The sequence below is a fragment of the Oryzias melastigma genome, linkage group LG5 (genome assembly GCF_002922805.2).
Source record: "Oryzias melastigma strain HK-1 linkage group LG5, ASM292280v2, whole genome shotgun sequence".
NCBI classification, from domain to species: domain Eukaryota; kingdom Metazoa; phylum Chordata; class Actinopteri; order Beloniformes; family Adrianichthyidae; genus Oryzias; species Oryzias melastigma.
The window spans coordinates 15138302-15154898 of NC_050516.1; the positions used below are offsets into that span (position 1 = coordinate 15138302).

General features: G+C 37.7%; 1 protein-coding gene across 12 annotated transcripts in view; it reads left to right on the forward strand.

Moving 5' to 3' along the window:
* ptprt (protein tyrosine phosphatase receptor type T) overlaps window positions 1-16597 on the forward strand; it is a 304805-nt gene that overhangs the window by 45622 nt on the left and 242586 nt on the right. For all 12 annotated transcript variants that reach the window (XM_024269996.2, XM_024270001.2, XM_024269998.2 and 9 more), the window contains exons 3-4: window positions 15740-15900; window positions 16480-16590. In XM_024269996.2, coding sequence (XP_024125764.1) covers window positions 15740-15900; window positions 16480-16590 — 272 coding nt within the window. The remainder of the gene's footprint in view (window positions 1-15739; window positions 15901-16479; window positions 16591-16597) is intronic.

Below are 16597 nucleotides of genomic sequence, written 5' to 3' on the forward strand. Positions count from 1 at the left end.
TATGAAAATAGTGCCAAGCGCATAAACAGAGACATCTGTAAAATGGACACTTTTAAATCCCTTCTAGCATTATTGGTTTTCACCATTTCATTGACATCCATTTCTTACACTCATCTGGGACTGGGCCATGGGGGCGGCAATCTAAGCAAAGATTCCCAGACATTGCTCTCCCTCCGGCTTCTCTGGGGGAATCATGAGGCGTTCCAAAGCAGCTGAGAGAAATAATCACATGTATCGCTCCTATAAATGAAAAAATAAAAAATGTGCATCTACACATTGACAAGAAACTTGAAGATTCAACAAAAAAGGAACAAAAACCCGAATTAGTGAAAATGTTCAGTATGCACTTAAACTAGATGAAATTTTGTCTTCACAAAGCTGACAATTTGCAAGACAAGAAAATCTGAAAAGTTCTTCAAGTGAAAGTTTATTATTATTTTAATTGGATGTAAAGAAATTGACAAACATATTGGAGGACAAAACAGAAAAAGAAAATGACCAGAAAAGGAAACCATGCGACAAACTCAGAAAAAGACTGATGTTTTCTTTACTGTCGACTCTGAGGATTACTTTTTGTTCTGTCTCTCTCTGTCTACACAAAACGACAATGTCAGGGACAGACGACTGAGACTGAGGTGTGCTTGTAAAAGTCCCTCAATGGGTATGAAAAAGTTCTTCACCTAACTTTTATTTTCTACACAATTTCACACCTACAAGAACACCTTAGCAGAGCTTTTATGTAAAATTGATGTATTAATTCTTAATATACTTGTTGAAAATGCAGTCTGCACACTTGATGATATTGTTTTCCCCAAGGACACTGTGCTAACACAAAATTCAACACAAAAACATTTTTTCGACTAGTTTTGCATGGGACTCGTGACATGCAGTTCAAGAACAATTCTTAAAAAAGGAGTGTCTCTTTTTCTGTAAAACAACTGAATTCTATCTCTGGATTTACAGCACACTAGTATGTGGTGTACCACTCTTGGTTAGGTCTTGTTCAATATCCAAACAGACCAGCACAGACAGGGTTTCTTTTGTTCCAGTGAGAGAAAAATGCAAATATATTTGAAAAGATAAAAACATTTGTAGTTCATGTTATTATTTTTTTAATATGAAAATCTGCACCAGAACATTTACAGTGCATTTAAAGTCTAAATTAACTGACATATATCTGCTGGGATGTTGATACTCAACAGTAAAGTTCTCCTCCTTTACTGTCTTCAAACATTCTTAACACCCTGAAAAAGTACAGGAGATGGCTGACTCTTGTTAGCTTTGCAAAATGTCCTATAGAATCAAGCCTGATCAGATGTAGCAGACAAAGTAAGCACTTAAGCAACAATAGAGATTATCTTCTACGTGAGCAAGTGCTTTTTCTCACTTGAGGTCAATTTTTGGTTGTTCTTTTGGACATCCCTTCAGGGGTCACCACAGCTAGTATGACAAAGATTTTTATTTTATGTTGGATTCTGACAGATACTCTGTATTTTATCTGGGTTGGGGTCCAGCACCGGGAGACTAGGACCAGCAGCCAACTGAGCCATCCAGCCACTTAAATCCAACTTTTGGGTTGCTACAAAAAGTTGGCCTATTAAGATCAGGATTAGTTGTTTGGAAATTAAGATGAATTTGCCCTGTGCGCCATGGGAAGGTGCAGATGTTTGCTATTTCTCGAACCATGTTTTAATAATTTAAAGAATACAACTTTTTCTGACAGTACAGGCAGTTGACAGTCTTTTGGTCTCAGATAGATGTAAATACCGTCCCAGTTTTTCTGAATGGGCATCCATGCACATGCATGCACACAATTTTTTTACAAATAATACGATAGAGCAGGGGTATTCAAATCCAGGCCTCAAGGGCCGGTGTCCTACATGTTTTCCAACCAACCTTCCATTGAAGCTCCTTATTGGCTAAACATACCTGATCCTGGAAATTAGCAGCAGATAAGGCAGGATTTCTGGAAAACCTACAGGAAGCTGGCCCTCGAGGCCTGGATTTGGGCCTCTCTGCTGTAGGTTTTCCAGAAATCCTGCCTTATCTGCTGCTAATTTCCAGGATTAGGTATGTTTAGCCAATAAGGAGCTTCAATGGAAGGTTGGTTGGAAAACATGTAGGACACCGGCCCTCGAGGCCTGGATTTGAATACCCCTGCGATAGAGAGTATTTATGCATGTTTACATACCAACAATAGTTTGTTTTCCTTAATAATCAATAAGTTAAAAGACTTATTAGAATGGTGTTATCTCAGGTTCTGACAGTAAACATAATCAGTTGTTAATCCTTTTGTGGACGTTGGACGCTTATAATTAGTGAGTAGATGTCAAACTTTTGGGGAGAAGGCCGGAGAAAGTACCTGAGTGCCACATCAGTGTGTTTTTGCAGCTTTGAGTTGTTGTGTGTCGTTTTTATTGACTGTCATGTGCTGTTTTGACGTTTGCACTAACTGTCAAAATCAGGACCCCGACTGTGTTTGCGTCGCTTGCTTAGTATTTTCTTTTTTTTTTTCTTTCCTCCGCCTCTCCATACACTTTCATACTCACAAATTCATCCCTTCTGAACCGTCTTTGTCCTAAATTTACTCTTCACTTTCTGTCACTATGTTTTCCTTCTTTTGCCTTTCATTTGACAGCATGACAGAAAAGTATGTTTGAACCACAGCAAACATCTCCAACTGTACTCAGACGTTTTGTGTGCGTCTTAATCGGTGTGAGTCCCTCTGCTTCATTTTTTTTTTTTCTTTGAGACAAACAAATCAGTACTAATCAAAGGTTGGGCTTTGGAAATGCTGCAAAACGTACACATCTCATGACTCACTAAAGCTGTCATCATTAATGGCCTCATGCTTCTTCTACTTGGCCGTAGCTGCAAACTCTGAAATGTGCATGTATGTTTGTTAAGTAGCTATTCATACTGTGGAGGTTAAATATCCTGTTCGCTTTTTTGGCCACTAGTGGTGATTTGAGGGTCCTTTTCTGCAGGCAACTTGATTGCATTTGTGAATTGTGGGTGGACAGAGAGCACTGAAGGAGGGAAGAACAAATGACAAATGGCAGAAAGGTGATGACAGAAAATTGGCAGGGTGACAGACACCAAGCGACTATCTTCATATTTTTAAGCAAATGAGTGAAAAGTGTGAACACTGCGTTTTAGTCCTCTCTCTTTGTCGGCTGATCTTCTTTTAAAATCATAGGAAACCCCCATAAACCAAGTTTATTTCTGACTTTTAAAAGTCAATATGAATTGGCATTCATTTTAAAAAACATATCTGAAATGGAATTTGCGGAGTGTTTGAGTGGATAAAGTACTTTAGGGTACTTTTTTGTTTTACAAACTGCACCCGGTGGGTGAAGCTTGAAGTTACTGTTTTTCATTGTAATAGATGACAAATTCTGTAATAAAGCCGCGCCGAAATATGAATCTGAGCTGCGTGAAGCTGTCAGTCTGTTTCTCAGTGAAGCCATGATAGCAGCGTTCACAGATTGATGGCAAGATGAAGATAGATGGATTACCTGACAGGTAAAATCCCTTTGTGGCCCCGACTGGAGCAGATAGAGCTGTTTGTGACAAATGTATAAATGGAATTGGGAGATAAGAGAAACACGAAGAAGGAAGGAAGGAGAAGGGTGGGCTGGTAAGTGAAAGACACGAGGAATGATGGGGGAAAGAGGGCTGTAAATGCATGGCTGTTAGAATTCATATCCACACATAACACCCACCTCAAAGTCATAAGACAGAAAGAAAGACCAAAAAGAATCTATTCTCAAAGCAGTGTGATAGGAATGTATTAGAATTTAAAGAGATGTGCTGAAAGAATTAGACGATTGAGATAAGACGGGAAATCAACCACAGATAAAGCTTTGCACGTCTATACAGTTATTGTATTTATTTTAATAAGGGGAGATCTTTGGATAAAGAAAAGAGACATTGTTATAAGCTTAGCAACAACTGAAATTGTATACCAGTCTTTGACATGCTGTGAAAGTCTTAAGCAGTAGGACCCTCAGAACAAAAGGGCACAGCTCTGACGAGTCTGCATTTAAGTGGGATGAAACACTTGGAGACCAGACGCTGGTGGTGACTGCAGAAAAGTTTTGGATCTGAAGGTGAGGTAGGAGGAAAGTTTGTGTGAAAGCGAAATGTGACAAAAGTTCACTAGCTTATTGAAAAGGAGAAATGATCCTGTGAAACAGCAATTAAATGAAATGTAGAAACTGTTTCTTTTTCCTCTATATTTCTTTTTTTAAGTATTTTGCCAATTAATGCTGTACAACTAAACATGTCTACATTGTCTAAACATGTAATCATGTCAGATCAAGTCACAGAATCCATGAAGGTTGTTCTTTTAAGGTTCCTTCAGGTTTGTTTCCTGTCATAGATGATTGGCAGCATTGTTAAGTGACTCTCATGAAATCTAAAAGGTAGGTCAAGCTGTGCTGAATGAGGATTTGCCTTAATTTACGTACACACTGGGCATGCGATTTACATTAAAGACCGCGCTGAACTCAGGTTCTTGAACTCACTTTTAGCATGCGTGTTTAGACTGGCCTGTCGCATCCCCACATAATGTGCATGTACCTGTGCTGGAAGAGGCTTAGTTTGAAATGTCAAATCCGAACAAATCTTGCTCCAAGCTTTGGAGGCTTTTAGGTTTCATTTTTACTACGATGGTAATAAAAATCCAAATTGTGATGTCTTAAGAGGCTCAAAACAACCAAAACTAGCAAATGGTTCTAATTACAGCAAATAGCCATTCATACTTTTCAGTTTAATGCTACAACAAAGTCATAATTACTTTTAAAGAATTTTAAATGAAGATGAATCTCATTTGGTTAAAAATGTTAAAATGATCAAAGAATGTTAATGAAATATTACTAGGGGAAAACCTGAAAAGTTAGTATTTTTTTAGGTGTGTTACAAAAGTATCGGATTAGGAATCACCATCAATAGATACTCAAAATAAAATGACTCTGAATTGGATCGGGCCCTAAAAAACCCCTGTAGAAATAGTATAGATTATTTATCTCTGTCCTCCGTCTTTATGTTGTTTTATAAGGTGCCCCCCTTTTTTCAGAGCACAAACAAACATTACATGGAAATATAAAACTATTTTTTCTGAGGAGCAAGCAGGAGATTGAATTATAGACTCACACTTACATGATTTATCAGAAGGAGCAGTAAACGCTGGTTTTTAAGACCAAGCTACCATATAAAAGCCTTGGATCACAGAAGTAATGGCTCCCTGTAGGTTAGTGATAACTCTCTGTTTATACGTGGCTGTGTGTGGATGGGGTATGGGAAGGTTGGCTAAGCTCAATGTGACAAACACTGAGAGAAAGGCAATAATGTCTGAAAATGACAGACAACGTGGAAGAGAAGACGGTGATAGCCACACATGGAGAAAGAGAGTTTCATTTTCCATTTCTGCCAGCTCCATCTAATCTGAGCCCCTGATGTGTTTCTTTCTTCATTTGCAGTTAGTGGTTGGATTATAGACCCTACACCCAGCTGTGGGCTTCACATTACTCTGTGTGTGAGTCGAATGTATCTTTGAGTGCAGGGACCGTGCGTGTGTGTTTGTCCGTCTGGCTGTGCGTGTGTGTGTCTCCACAAAGCAGTTCCCATGTGTGCTCATAAAAATAGCCATAATGTTCCCTGAGTGGTTTTCTCCCCCAGGCGCATGAAGATGGAATAACTTCTAGTTGGAAAATAGGTGTACATGTCTGACGCATTAAAACTATTATCTGTCAATGGATATAATTTCTGCACTCGGCGGCCGCACAGGCTCTAACAATTCCAGCCAAATGAAACGTCTTGGAGCAACAATCAAAAGATACCTACTCACACCGTTGAGCATCTCCACTGGGAGCAACTTTTATCAGGTAACGGTGAAGGTGTGAAAACAAAACCCCCCCTTTTCCTGAGGACCTTTGATATATATATATATATATATATATATATTTTGGGCACATATCCGTCTGAATATGTGCAAAATGAATAATCAAATGGCAGAAAACCATTAAACAGATTAAAGAGTGTTAATGTGGTTGTTGTGTGAGTCATTCAGCAACTGGCAGTGATGTAAGCAGAAAGATTTGTGTAGTTTCACTTGGCCAAGCACCACTTGTTGGATTCATCACTCATCTACTGGACTGTGAAATGTGGAGCAAAAATGCTTTCTGCAGAAGGGCAGATTATGCTTTTCTGTTCAGGCAGTAAAAGGGAAACTTCTAAAGTTGTATCATTCTAAGAAAATCTCAAGATGTACAGCAGTTTGGGGAATGACCTTTGCTATTTCAGCAGGACTGTACCTCAGTTCACAAAAGATACAACACTGGAGGAATGTAATTATTTAGACTTTAGATTTTGTTTCTCTAGAACAAACTTTTAGTTGGTCACTGGAACAAAAACAAGTTGGAAGAGGATCACTTTCCCTCTGAAATGATGTTTTGTTTCACTTAAGTGTTCAGCATACTTCTGCTGTGGCAGAGCTGGGTCATTGTAGGCTCCAGGCATTATGACAATGTGCAACACTGCACACCAAATAGTCTGTTTTTGTGAAAGATGATGTAAACTTAAGTAATAAAGAAATTAAAGCATTAATAATTTATATAATATTTGTTTCTTTCGTGAGTATAACCGAGATAATGCCCTTTGAGGTGTCCGTTATCAGAAATGAATGGACTTTGTGGGAGTAATTGTTCAACATAATCAGACTCTTTGTGTTGTCTTTTCATTTATAAAAACATTGTCGGGCATTATTCCTTATATAACAAATTATAGCTATAGATTTAAAATGAGAATAACTTGATGAAAATAAAAAACATGTTAATTTGTTTGTAAATATTTAATCACTATAACTGCAATAATTTGACACCCCTTTTTAAAAGAAAGGTACAATTCTATATGATAAAGGTCATGTGTTTGGATGGAATGTTGTTCCAGACCTTTAGTGAAAAGGTCAGGGGATTTTCTATTTTGTGGACAAGGAGGCAGATTATTATTATGTTAAAAAAATAATAATAAATTAGCTGTGCTAACTAATGCAGTATAAGTGACTGAAGGTGAGATGAGTGGCTGACTTTGCAGAAAAAAACATGTAGTAGCCTAGCTACATTAGAAAAAAAATCTTCACTGGATTGCTCTTCAGTTCCCTTTTCTCCAGATTTAGCCTTAAGGCTTTCACACCTCCAGCTGCTTCAAAAAGCAAGAAAAAAATCTTCTCACTGCTCTAACATGAGATTCAATCACAACATTAAGGAATCTCTTTGCTCATTTCATGTTAAAGAGATGAATTTTTGGTTTTAGGTGACTTTGAATTTAAATATTAGTTTAGTGAAAAAAGCCCAAAAGTTAGCTAGTTGCTAATCTAGCCAGTGCATATCGGTCATTTCTAACAGCTGGGATATGATAGTTCCCACCTGAAAATAGATGAAACAGGGTTAGAAAACCTTTGAAGAGAGAAGTGTGGAGGAATTTGTTTGTTACAGGGAACTTTTTTCAGTTGTAGAAACTTTACTGAGTGGACAAATAACAGCAAGTTAGTAGAGTAAATGGAAACATTGTTTTGGCATCAATTTTGTAGTGCATTATAGTTCTCTTGCATTAACTTAGCAAAAATTAAAATGCTAGTTTTCTTCTCTCTTTTAAAAAAATCCTATGTATGGCTATGTCTGAATTCCTTTCTTACTGTATAGTGTGTTCAACTTTTTGTACGGGTGTTCAAATCTACAATTCCAAAAACAAGTGCCCTAGAAATTTCCCAGAAGTCTTTGCAAAATAAACAAAACAAAACAAAAAAAAAAAACAACAACTGTGCACTGATACTCACTCCATTAGTGAATATAGACCACGATGCATTGCTGAACTTTTTTCTTGGCTGCACGGATCCAGATGAATGGTTGGGGTTAGGGTTAGGGTTCACGTTACCAACAACAACATTTAGCTCTGGACGTACCTTCCCCTGCTTACAGACACTAAACTCCAGAGTCCAGCTGTTCTACGTTCAGAGACACATTTCAAGAGTCTTGCAGCTCGCTTGTGCAGAGCAACTGGCTGGACCGCGATCCAAAGTAACAACCTGCAATCAGAAAAAGGGTTTACACGCACCAATCAGACAATCGGTTATGCCGATCAACAATCGGAAGCAAATTTTGATCCAAATGAGTTTTAATCCGATTGCTTGTGTCCATGTAAACGTGAATACTATTCCATTCACATGAACACACCATCCTTCAGAGGCAAACCAAACAATTCTAAATTAAATAAAATATAGTTATTAAGATAATAAAAATCTATAACAGTAAAATGGCACAAGAACTTCACACAAATTAGCTGTTTTTTAAAGTTTCTTCATATGTATTAGTTCTAAAAGTCTTCTGCCTTCAAAAAATCTCCTCATGAGGATAAAAAGTCTCCCTAGTGAGAACCAGTGGAAGAGAAATATTTATTATTGACAATTTAATTCTCCAGGTAATAAGCCCAAATGAGTCTTGTTGAGATGAGAAGCAGTAGGACATCATGAACAGGCATCTCACAGAGTTGTTTCTCCATAAAACCATGTGAGTCATCAGTCGGTTCTCCCAAGACTAAAATGATTATTTATTCTACAAATGCATTCGCATTGCCTTTAACTGCATCATTTTAAGTCGATTCCATTCTGAACAAATAAAAATGTGGCTCTAAAATTCGATGCGTCAGTGTTGCATGAGAATGAATTGATAGAAACCTCATTGTGTCTTCTTTTAGGTTTCATGTATCACCCTCCCTCACCTCTCCACCCGGTCTCAGCATGGTTCCACAAGTCAAGCTTGAGAAAGAAAAAAAAACAAACACACACAAAAAAAACAAAATGGGAAATGCGTGGAAATGCAGAAGCCATTAAAAACACTATTACCTGCAGCTTCAGTGCTGTAGGGAGGAGATGAAGCAGTAGTGGAGGGCAGCAGTAAGTTCAGCAAAATATGGAGACCATATAGCTCTGCTTGATGGGTGGATGAATATGTGGGGTTCTTTTCATGTAAGTCAGTTGATGACAACCATGGTGTATTTTGTGCACATTTCAGAATATGTGTGCAATCTTTATGAAAGTGTTCCCAGTGGACTTTTAATTATGATTATGCCATTTAATTAAATTGTTTTTTTTTCTTATACTAAGCATGGACTTAAATATTTTTTTTCGTATCCATTTCTCAAAACTACCCATTTTCTAACTTACCATTCTCTGTTTTCATACTAAAATGTGACGCGCTCCACTCCTAACGTATTGTCTCCTAGTCTGAGTGTCGCCTAAGTCCATTTTTTTACACGTTCAGTTAGATGGATGCCTCCATCTATTGTCTCTAGTGTCAGTTGTCACATGCTTGCCCTTCGATCTCCTATAGGTCATCCCATTCACGGTAAGAGACGGCAAGGACTTTTGGGATTTAGAGTTCCCTCGGGCATAACTCATCACGAGGATTTACTCCACGTGTCTATAACTGTATATGCAGTCTGCGTTTGACTTACAGGTTAGTTATTGATCAGCTTTTTTATTAGGCACATAAAGGTTTTCCCTGAAGGTCTGATCGATATCGCCAGCCCCTCTGTCTCCACCACCTTATTAGATGCGGATTTCACCAGCTTCTCATTAAGCCTGGGCACATGTAAGTGTCCATGTGATCCAATTCATTGGTGTCTTGTTAAACCGCAAAAATCTCACTAACACCTCTCAGAATGCAGATAAGTGTGTGGGCAAGCACATTTCCACATCTGTGATTTTTCTGTGTAGACATGCCCACTCCTGAGCTCTGACAGTGTTGCCTTAATACTAAATATCACTGTTGAATTTGGTTGAAAGCTTTCAAAGCTCTTCATGGATATTGCTCGGAAATTTTGAGGATATACAATGATTTAGCAGTATACGTTTCATGTGTAAAGGAAGATACAATTAATTTTTACGGAAACATTCGTTTTTTTTGGAATTTATTGTTGCAAGCTAAATGTAATAAAACAAAATCTTAATTAATGAAGGTCCATAAATTAAAATATCTCCAATAAACTACAATTTAACTTCCTCCATCCTCTATTTTACATAATCGGGGCATTAATGTTTGGTTTGAGATTGCAACATTTTACAATGACTGATGATATCTGGACACTATTTAAGACCCACTCCAATGATTTTGGTGTTTATAACATGCACTTGTAGCATTTTTTTGCATGACAGAAAACATATAAGTTAATTTAAGCTTAAAAATTGGATTTCTGAGTATTTTTATGATTTCTACATACAACCTAGACTTTTAAGAAAGTACAAAGGCAAGAAGACCTTGAATCCATAACCAACATAAACTCCACATAATGCTTGAAAATGCAGCACTTGAACAAGTGTGTAACACTGCTCTAGGTCTATGCAATGTAACAAAAGGAATACATAAAAAGCTCATGAAAGACACACATAGACACAATGGAATATGTTCAGCAGAGAAAAAGTTGACAGTACAAAAGAAGCCACAGATGCTGCCTGATAGACATTTTTAGGACACATGTGGACGCGATCCACCTCACTGTAGCTCCACATCACTTCTCTCCGGCTGATATCAAAATCCCAGTCAAAATTAAAAATGTATGCTGAGCCCTGAGATGCTGTGAGCAAAGCTAGAGATCACTCGCTCGGGGCTCAGAGGATGTCTTTATCCAAAAGGCGACAGACAATAAACAGCAGATAAGAAGAACGAGAGAGACTTAAGAGCGCGGGGGAAAAAAAGGCCCAGCATGCTTTGAACACAGACCCCAGGGAGCCATTCCAGCACATTGTGTTCATGTCTTGTATCGACAAAGTGCTTCAATAGAAAATCTGGGATCTAATTGATCTGTTAAAGGATGTTTTAGTCTCATTTTTTTTTTTTTTTTTTTTTTTTTTTTTTTTTTTTTTACTTTTGCATCTCAAATTCAAAAGAGGTTTGTCACAGGGATCATATTAAATTTTCATTTTCTGGATGTTTCTGGATATTTTATGCTTTATGTTAGAGATGTAAAACAAACAAAAAAAAGTATTAAGAAAATTAAGTAAAGAATAATGCTTGTGTTGCTTTAAATGAAGAGATTCCATGATAAGCCATGAAGACTAAAAGCCCAGTGTCTTCTGCTGTGATCTTTAAACGCATCTCTTCGTTGTCGGGCAGATTCCCCAGTATCTGCCTCATCTTTGTGGATCTTTTCTTGCCTCTCAAGTCACCCTTTGCCTTCAGGTATTGGTGATGTGTCAACATTTAGCTTGTGTGTTTAGGTTAAATGAAGAGAACCAGCCAACAGCAATCTAAAAGCATTATGGAAGCTATTTACAAGGTTTGTTGCGATTCCCCAGACTTGCACAAATAGCCCACAAATGCACACCTTTTCAGGCACAGCACCTGCTCCATTTGCTGAAGGAGTAGTAAAAAAAAAATTAGATTTTCATGCTTTAAAAGCTTTTTCTTTGAACTTATGAAAGCACATTTCACCATGATGGTGAGGTGCCGTGTGGAAGAGCTGCTGATGGAGTGAGAGATTGCAGACAGACAGTAAGAGTGAGGGTTAAAAAGGGTGTGAGGCTGAAAGTGAGGAAAAAGAGGTACGGATTAGGAAATGTCTTTTAGGAATAGAAAAGAAAGATGGGAAAAGAAGATGAGATGAAAAATGGAGGGGAGTAAATTGGCATAAACCAAACCTGAGATTGAGAAGTTCCCTACAATTTAGCCTGTCGCCCTATTGATGGCATGTCATTTATTGAGTTATCAGATTACTTCAAGGTGTAGAGACGAAGGAGAGCAAGAACCCCATCGGAAATTTATACCAGAAATTACAGAAGCCTTCCATTGCAGTTAGAGTTAAGATTCAGATTGACTTAATTAACCAAAATCATAAAAGTGATCAATGATGAATTCATTACATTCAATCCACAAATACTTAATGATTCACCTCAAAATAAAGGAAAAAAGACAACCTCAAAGTAACCCAGTTGCTAAAACTGTGTGTTTGTGTATTTCTTCAGAAATCCAGTGCAAGCTTTGATATCTGTGTGCGATGACAGCCACGCTGCAGGGCCATTACCCATTCAGGACACAGAACATATGGGTTCCAGCACTGTGTGTGTGTGCGTGTGCCTTTGTGTGTGTGTGAGCCTGCAGGGGGAATCAAATGCACTAAATGGGCCGAGAGGTAGCGCGATATTTTTGTTTGACTCCACTGACTCTTCTCGCTGTGTATTTTATAATGGCGATGATATGTCTTTTTCACCATTGACGGTGTATCGGACATGTGAAAAGAACAACATGGTTTCAACACAGAATTAGGTTTTTTTCTTTTCTGTACTGATTCTTTTCTTTCTTTGATCCTTCTACTTCCTTTGTTCCCTCACAGCTTTAGCCTCCTGCTCTCCAGTCCAGCGTGTCTTGATAGAGTCAAAAGCATAAAGATGAGGAAACTTTCACATTTCTGAAGGTTTATGTATTTTTCTGTAATTCTGTGTGCAAAAATAGTTTCCAGAAACGGTTGTAGAAGAGGAGAAATAGTTTCCTCTTGAAGGTTTGCTTCCACTCACAGTTGATCACTTTATTTATCTGTCTATTAGTCCATGCCAAGATTTGTAACATAAGAGTACCTAACTGAAAAATGCATTCATTAAAAAAAAAGTTTGTGTGACAAAAACTGTTACAATAGTGATAGGTGGAACCAGCGTTGAAGTTTATTGCATTGCCTCTGCATAGATAAGAACAGCAGAGACAGATTAATGTATTGCTGCAGTCAAATTGTCCAAAAACCCTCAGACACCTCTCAATACTCTGTGCTACTTATTACTGTTGTGCATGTGTGTAACTATTTATGATTAATTAAACTGAAAGGAGGATTAAAAAAAAAATAATTTAAAGCTGAAAAAAATGTAAAGTAGTCTTATAAAGCAATCTGTGAAACAGCTTTGTTTATGCACACATGACTAAGATTTTGTTTTCTTTTACTTCTTTCTTTGTACTTAAGACTATTCAAAATAAGTTGGTTAAAAATATGTGATTTGTAGGAGTTTTACACCAGTGTTCTCTTTCTAGAAATATGAGTTGTTGTGCAGGAAAATGTGCAGATTTCTGTGTGGATAGACAATTTTCAGGTATTGCAAGTTAATCTTTCATAATCACATTTGTCATAGTTAATTTTTAGATTCATGTGCAGTCCATTGAGAAAAAAATACAAAATAGGAGATTATTACCAGTGAATGCATAGACACTTGTTGGCTTTTGGTTTATTTTTTGTAGTGGTGGGGGAAAAGAATCAATTTTTAGATGCATTAATTATGATCCATAAATGATTCTGTATCATTTTTTGAATTTTAAAACATCAATACTTGAAAAATGTAAAAGATTTAAAGTAAAAGTTTCAAGCTGAACTAAATGTGAAGCGTTTTTCAGAGACATTTTTTAATAGCACAAAAACATGGCTGACCTTCAAGGTCTCTTCACCCGACCCGCCCTGACTTTACTTAAAGCGACCGTTGGAAGTATTTTGGCTTTCATAGTACCGAGGGTCATTAAATAAAAGTCATGTTTTTCATGTGTTTAAAGTTATATCACACCAAATTAAATATGTAGGGAACACAGCAAATTTGCAAAATCTAATATGCGACAATGCTAGTCCAATGTCTGGTATTACAGAGAAATATATATAAAAAAAATGCAGATCTGGATGCACTGAAAATTATTTCATAATCGAAATTTTTCATAATCGAATTGTTTCAGAACTGAATCATTGCCCCCTAAATCGTAATCAAATCGTGAGGTGCCTCAAGATTCCCACCTCTAGTTTTTTGTATTGAAAAACATGAATTTAAGCCGATATCATGACATCACGGCTTTGAAGTAATCTGAAACAGTATCAGATCAGGTAGAGGATCCATTTTTAAAGCAGTGGTCAAAAGCTTGGCTCAGAGGCACTAGAGCAACTGAATGACACCGTTTGATGTCTATCCTGCTCTTTGCGCCTGACAACTGCCGAAGACAATGACAAAAAAAATCTTACACTCTGCAGTATTTGTGAGAACAGGGGGTCTCTGGCGGCGGCACGTGCCGCAGCGTTTGTTGTACTGAGTTGACCCACTTATTTTGATGTACGTGCATGCTCACAAGAAGCGTGCTTTGACACGGCAAGCACATTTTCCAGCTTTCTCACTTGAACAGATTTCTTGTCTGTGACCTCATAGCTGAGAAACATATGTGTGAATTTTCGTGTGAATGCAGGCAGCGTAGCACCTCCCGCTTCTCCGCTGAGCTGCTTGTCATAGTAAAAGACGTGTAACAATTCGCATCTATTGTTTGAGTATCGGGATGATGCAGCTCTGCTTCATGCAGATCTTTGACAGGACAGAAAACGAGCGTGCACACGGCTGCCGTCAGAACTGCACAGTCACACCTGCTTGATCCAGTGTTTCTTTACAGTACTTTTTGCTACAGACTCTCCCAGTTACTTTAAACTCTCAGGGCAGCTGATGGCAGTTATCCAAATGGAGCTGGCCGACCCATAAAAACTCCATCCTGTGCCATAAAGCACTGACTATAACACACTTAAACCATAAGCTGTCAGAGAAAATGTGTTTTATGTGCTGATTTAGAACCCTCCGTGTGCGTGGATACATTAAGATGCTGATATATAGTTCCAGTGACCTGAAGATCTTGAAGAGTTTTTCCTTTTTACCTCTCCTGCTGTATTAAGCATCTGGCAGACGTCTGGCAAAACTTACAAGGTGCTTTCCATCATACAGTACTTAGAAATCAATAGTTATCTAGATGGTATATAGTCAGAACTGATGTCACTGATGCTCAAATACAATCACTGTCATGGACGTCATGTCTCCAGAAGACTTATTCCAAAGAGAAGAAAGTTTATTGAATTTACAACAAATTCTGTGCAGCTTCGAGACTGAAAAATCATTCAGTTATTATTTTCTTTGCATGCAAAGAACACAAATACATTGGGGGAAAAATGTCTTGCATACAATTTAAAAAATCATGAAAAATGCTCAAAAATCTGTCAGATTTTCCCTGTTTGGCAAAAGTAAAAACAGTGAAAATGTGTTTTTATCTTCTGGAATCTAGATCCACAACATTTATTTTTTATTTAATTTTTTATGCACAGTCTCACTTTTAGAATAACAAAGATGAACCATCACTTTAAGTGTTATGTTGCTGTAACACTCACATCCAGATGGATAAAAGTAAAACTAAGTTTCATTTGAAACAAGAAATGTTGAAGATGTCAGAGAGCTCCAAACCTGAATTCTAAAACCTAAGCATGAAGCTGCAGACATGAAATAAGGACAGTTTTTTGGCATAAAAGGAAAAAATAAAAACTGGAAAAAAGGCAACAACTCTTTAAATATGAAAGAAATAAAGAGGAATTAAAAAGGAGCCAACTTTGGTACCTGGTTCCACAAAAGCTTGATCTGGGTCACTTGGAATTGGACTACCCAAATGGATCAATCGGAGTGGCATACTCTGGACAGTTAACAAGTTACAAATACTACTCTAATTAAGCCATGTGGTCATTACAGTTCCTAAAAGTTAGAAATTCTTGCTTGAGAATTTATTTCAATTTTTTGTGCCATTTAATGCAATGTTGTATAAATAGGACATCAAAACCTTTGTTCTTCAGCGCCTTTAAACATCTGGAAGCTCTTAATTCAGCTGATTTGTAATAATTTCCCTGTTTTCCATTTGTGTGTGTGCAGGTTCATACATGGTGGTCAACGCATCAGGCCGTGCTTCTTGGCAGAAGGCTCACCTGTACATGCCCGTCCTGAAGGAAAACGACACCCACTGTATCGACTTCCTTTACTCCTTGTCCAGCCGGGATGGAGCCAGCCCCGGCACTCTCAATGTTTACATCAAGGTGTGTCCGTCTGTTGAGTCTGTGCGAATGGCGAGGAATGATAGACTGAGCAAATAAACAGACCTCTGCTCTGAGTCGAGGGGTTGTAAAGTTTACCGTGGGGCATTCACTGCCTGGTTGTTTAAAAGAAAGATATTGACTGATGGGTAAGTAAATAGAAAAGCTTTGTATATGTGATGTCTGTATGAGATCAAAATAGCTTCAGTATTTTGTGTTTTTAGTAATGTTTTCCAGGTAATTATAAAATAAAACCCTTTTGTAGTTCTTGTGGGTCACTCTTACTTGTGTCATACCAAACTAGATCGTCACAAATGTTGTGCAGTTTTTTTGTTATATTTTTTAACTCATAAATATTCAAAACCTAGGCTATATGAAATTGAATGTGGTTCAATACTTTTGAGACAAATTTTAGTAGTTTTATTTCAGGTGTTACTAAAAATATTCATTTAATATTCTGGATCACCTTGAGAGTAAAAACGACAGTTTTTTGTGCTCAGGGTGGTTTCTTCTGGTCTAAATCTATGTATGAATTGCTTGATGAGTGTCTTTAGATTGTAAATCTGTTTTGATGAATCTCAGGTAAACGGCGGGCCCCAGGGCAACCCCGTGTGGAACGCGTCTGACACCGTCACTGAGGGCTGGGTGAAGGCTGAGCTGGCTATTTCTACTTTCTGGCCCAATTCTTACCAGGTAGCCA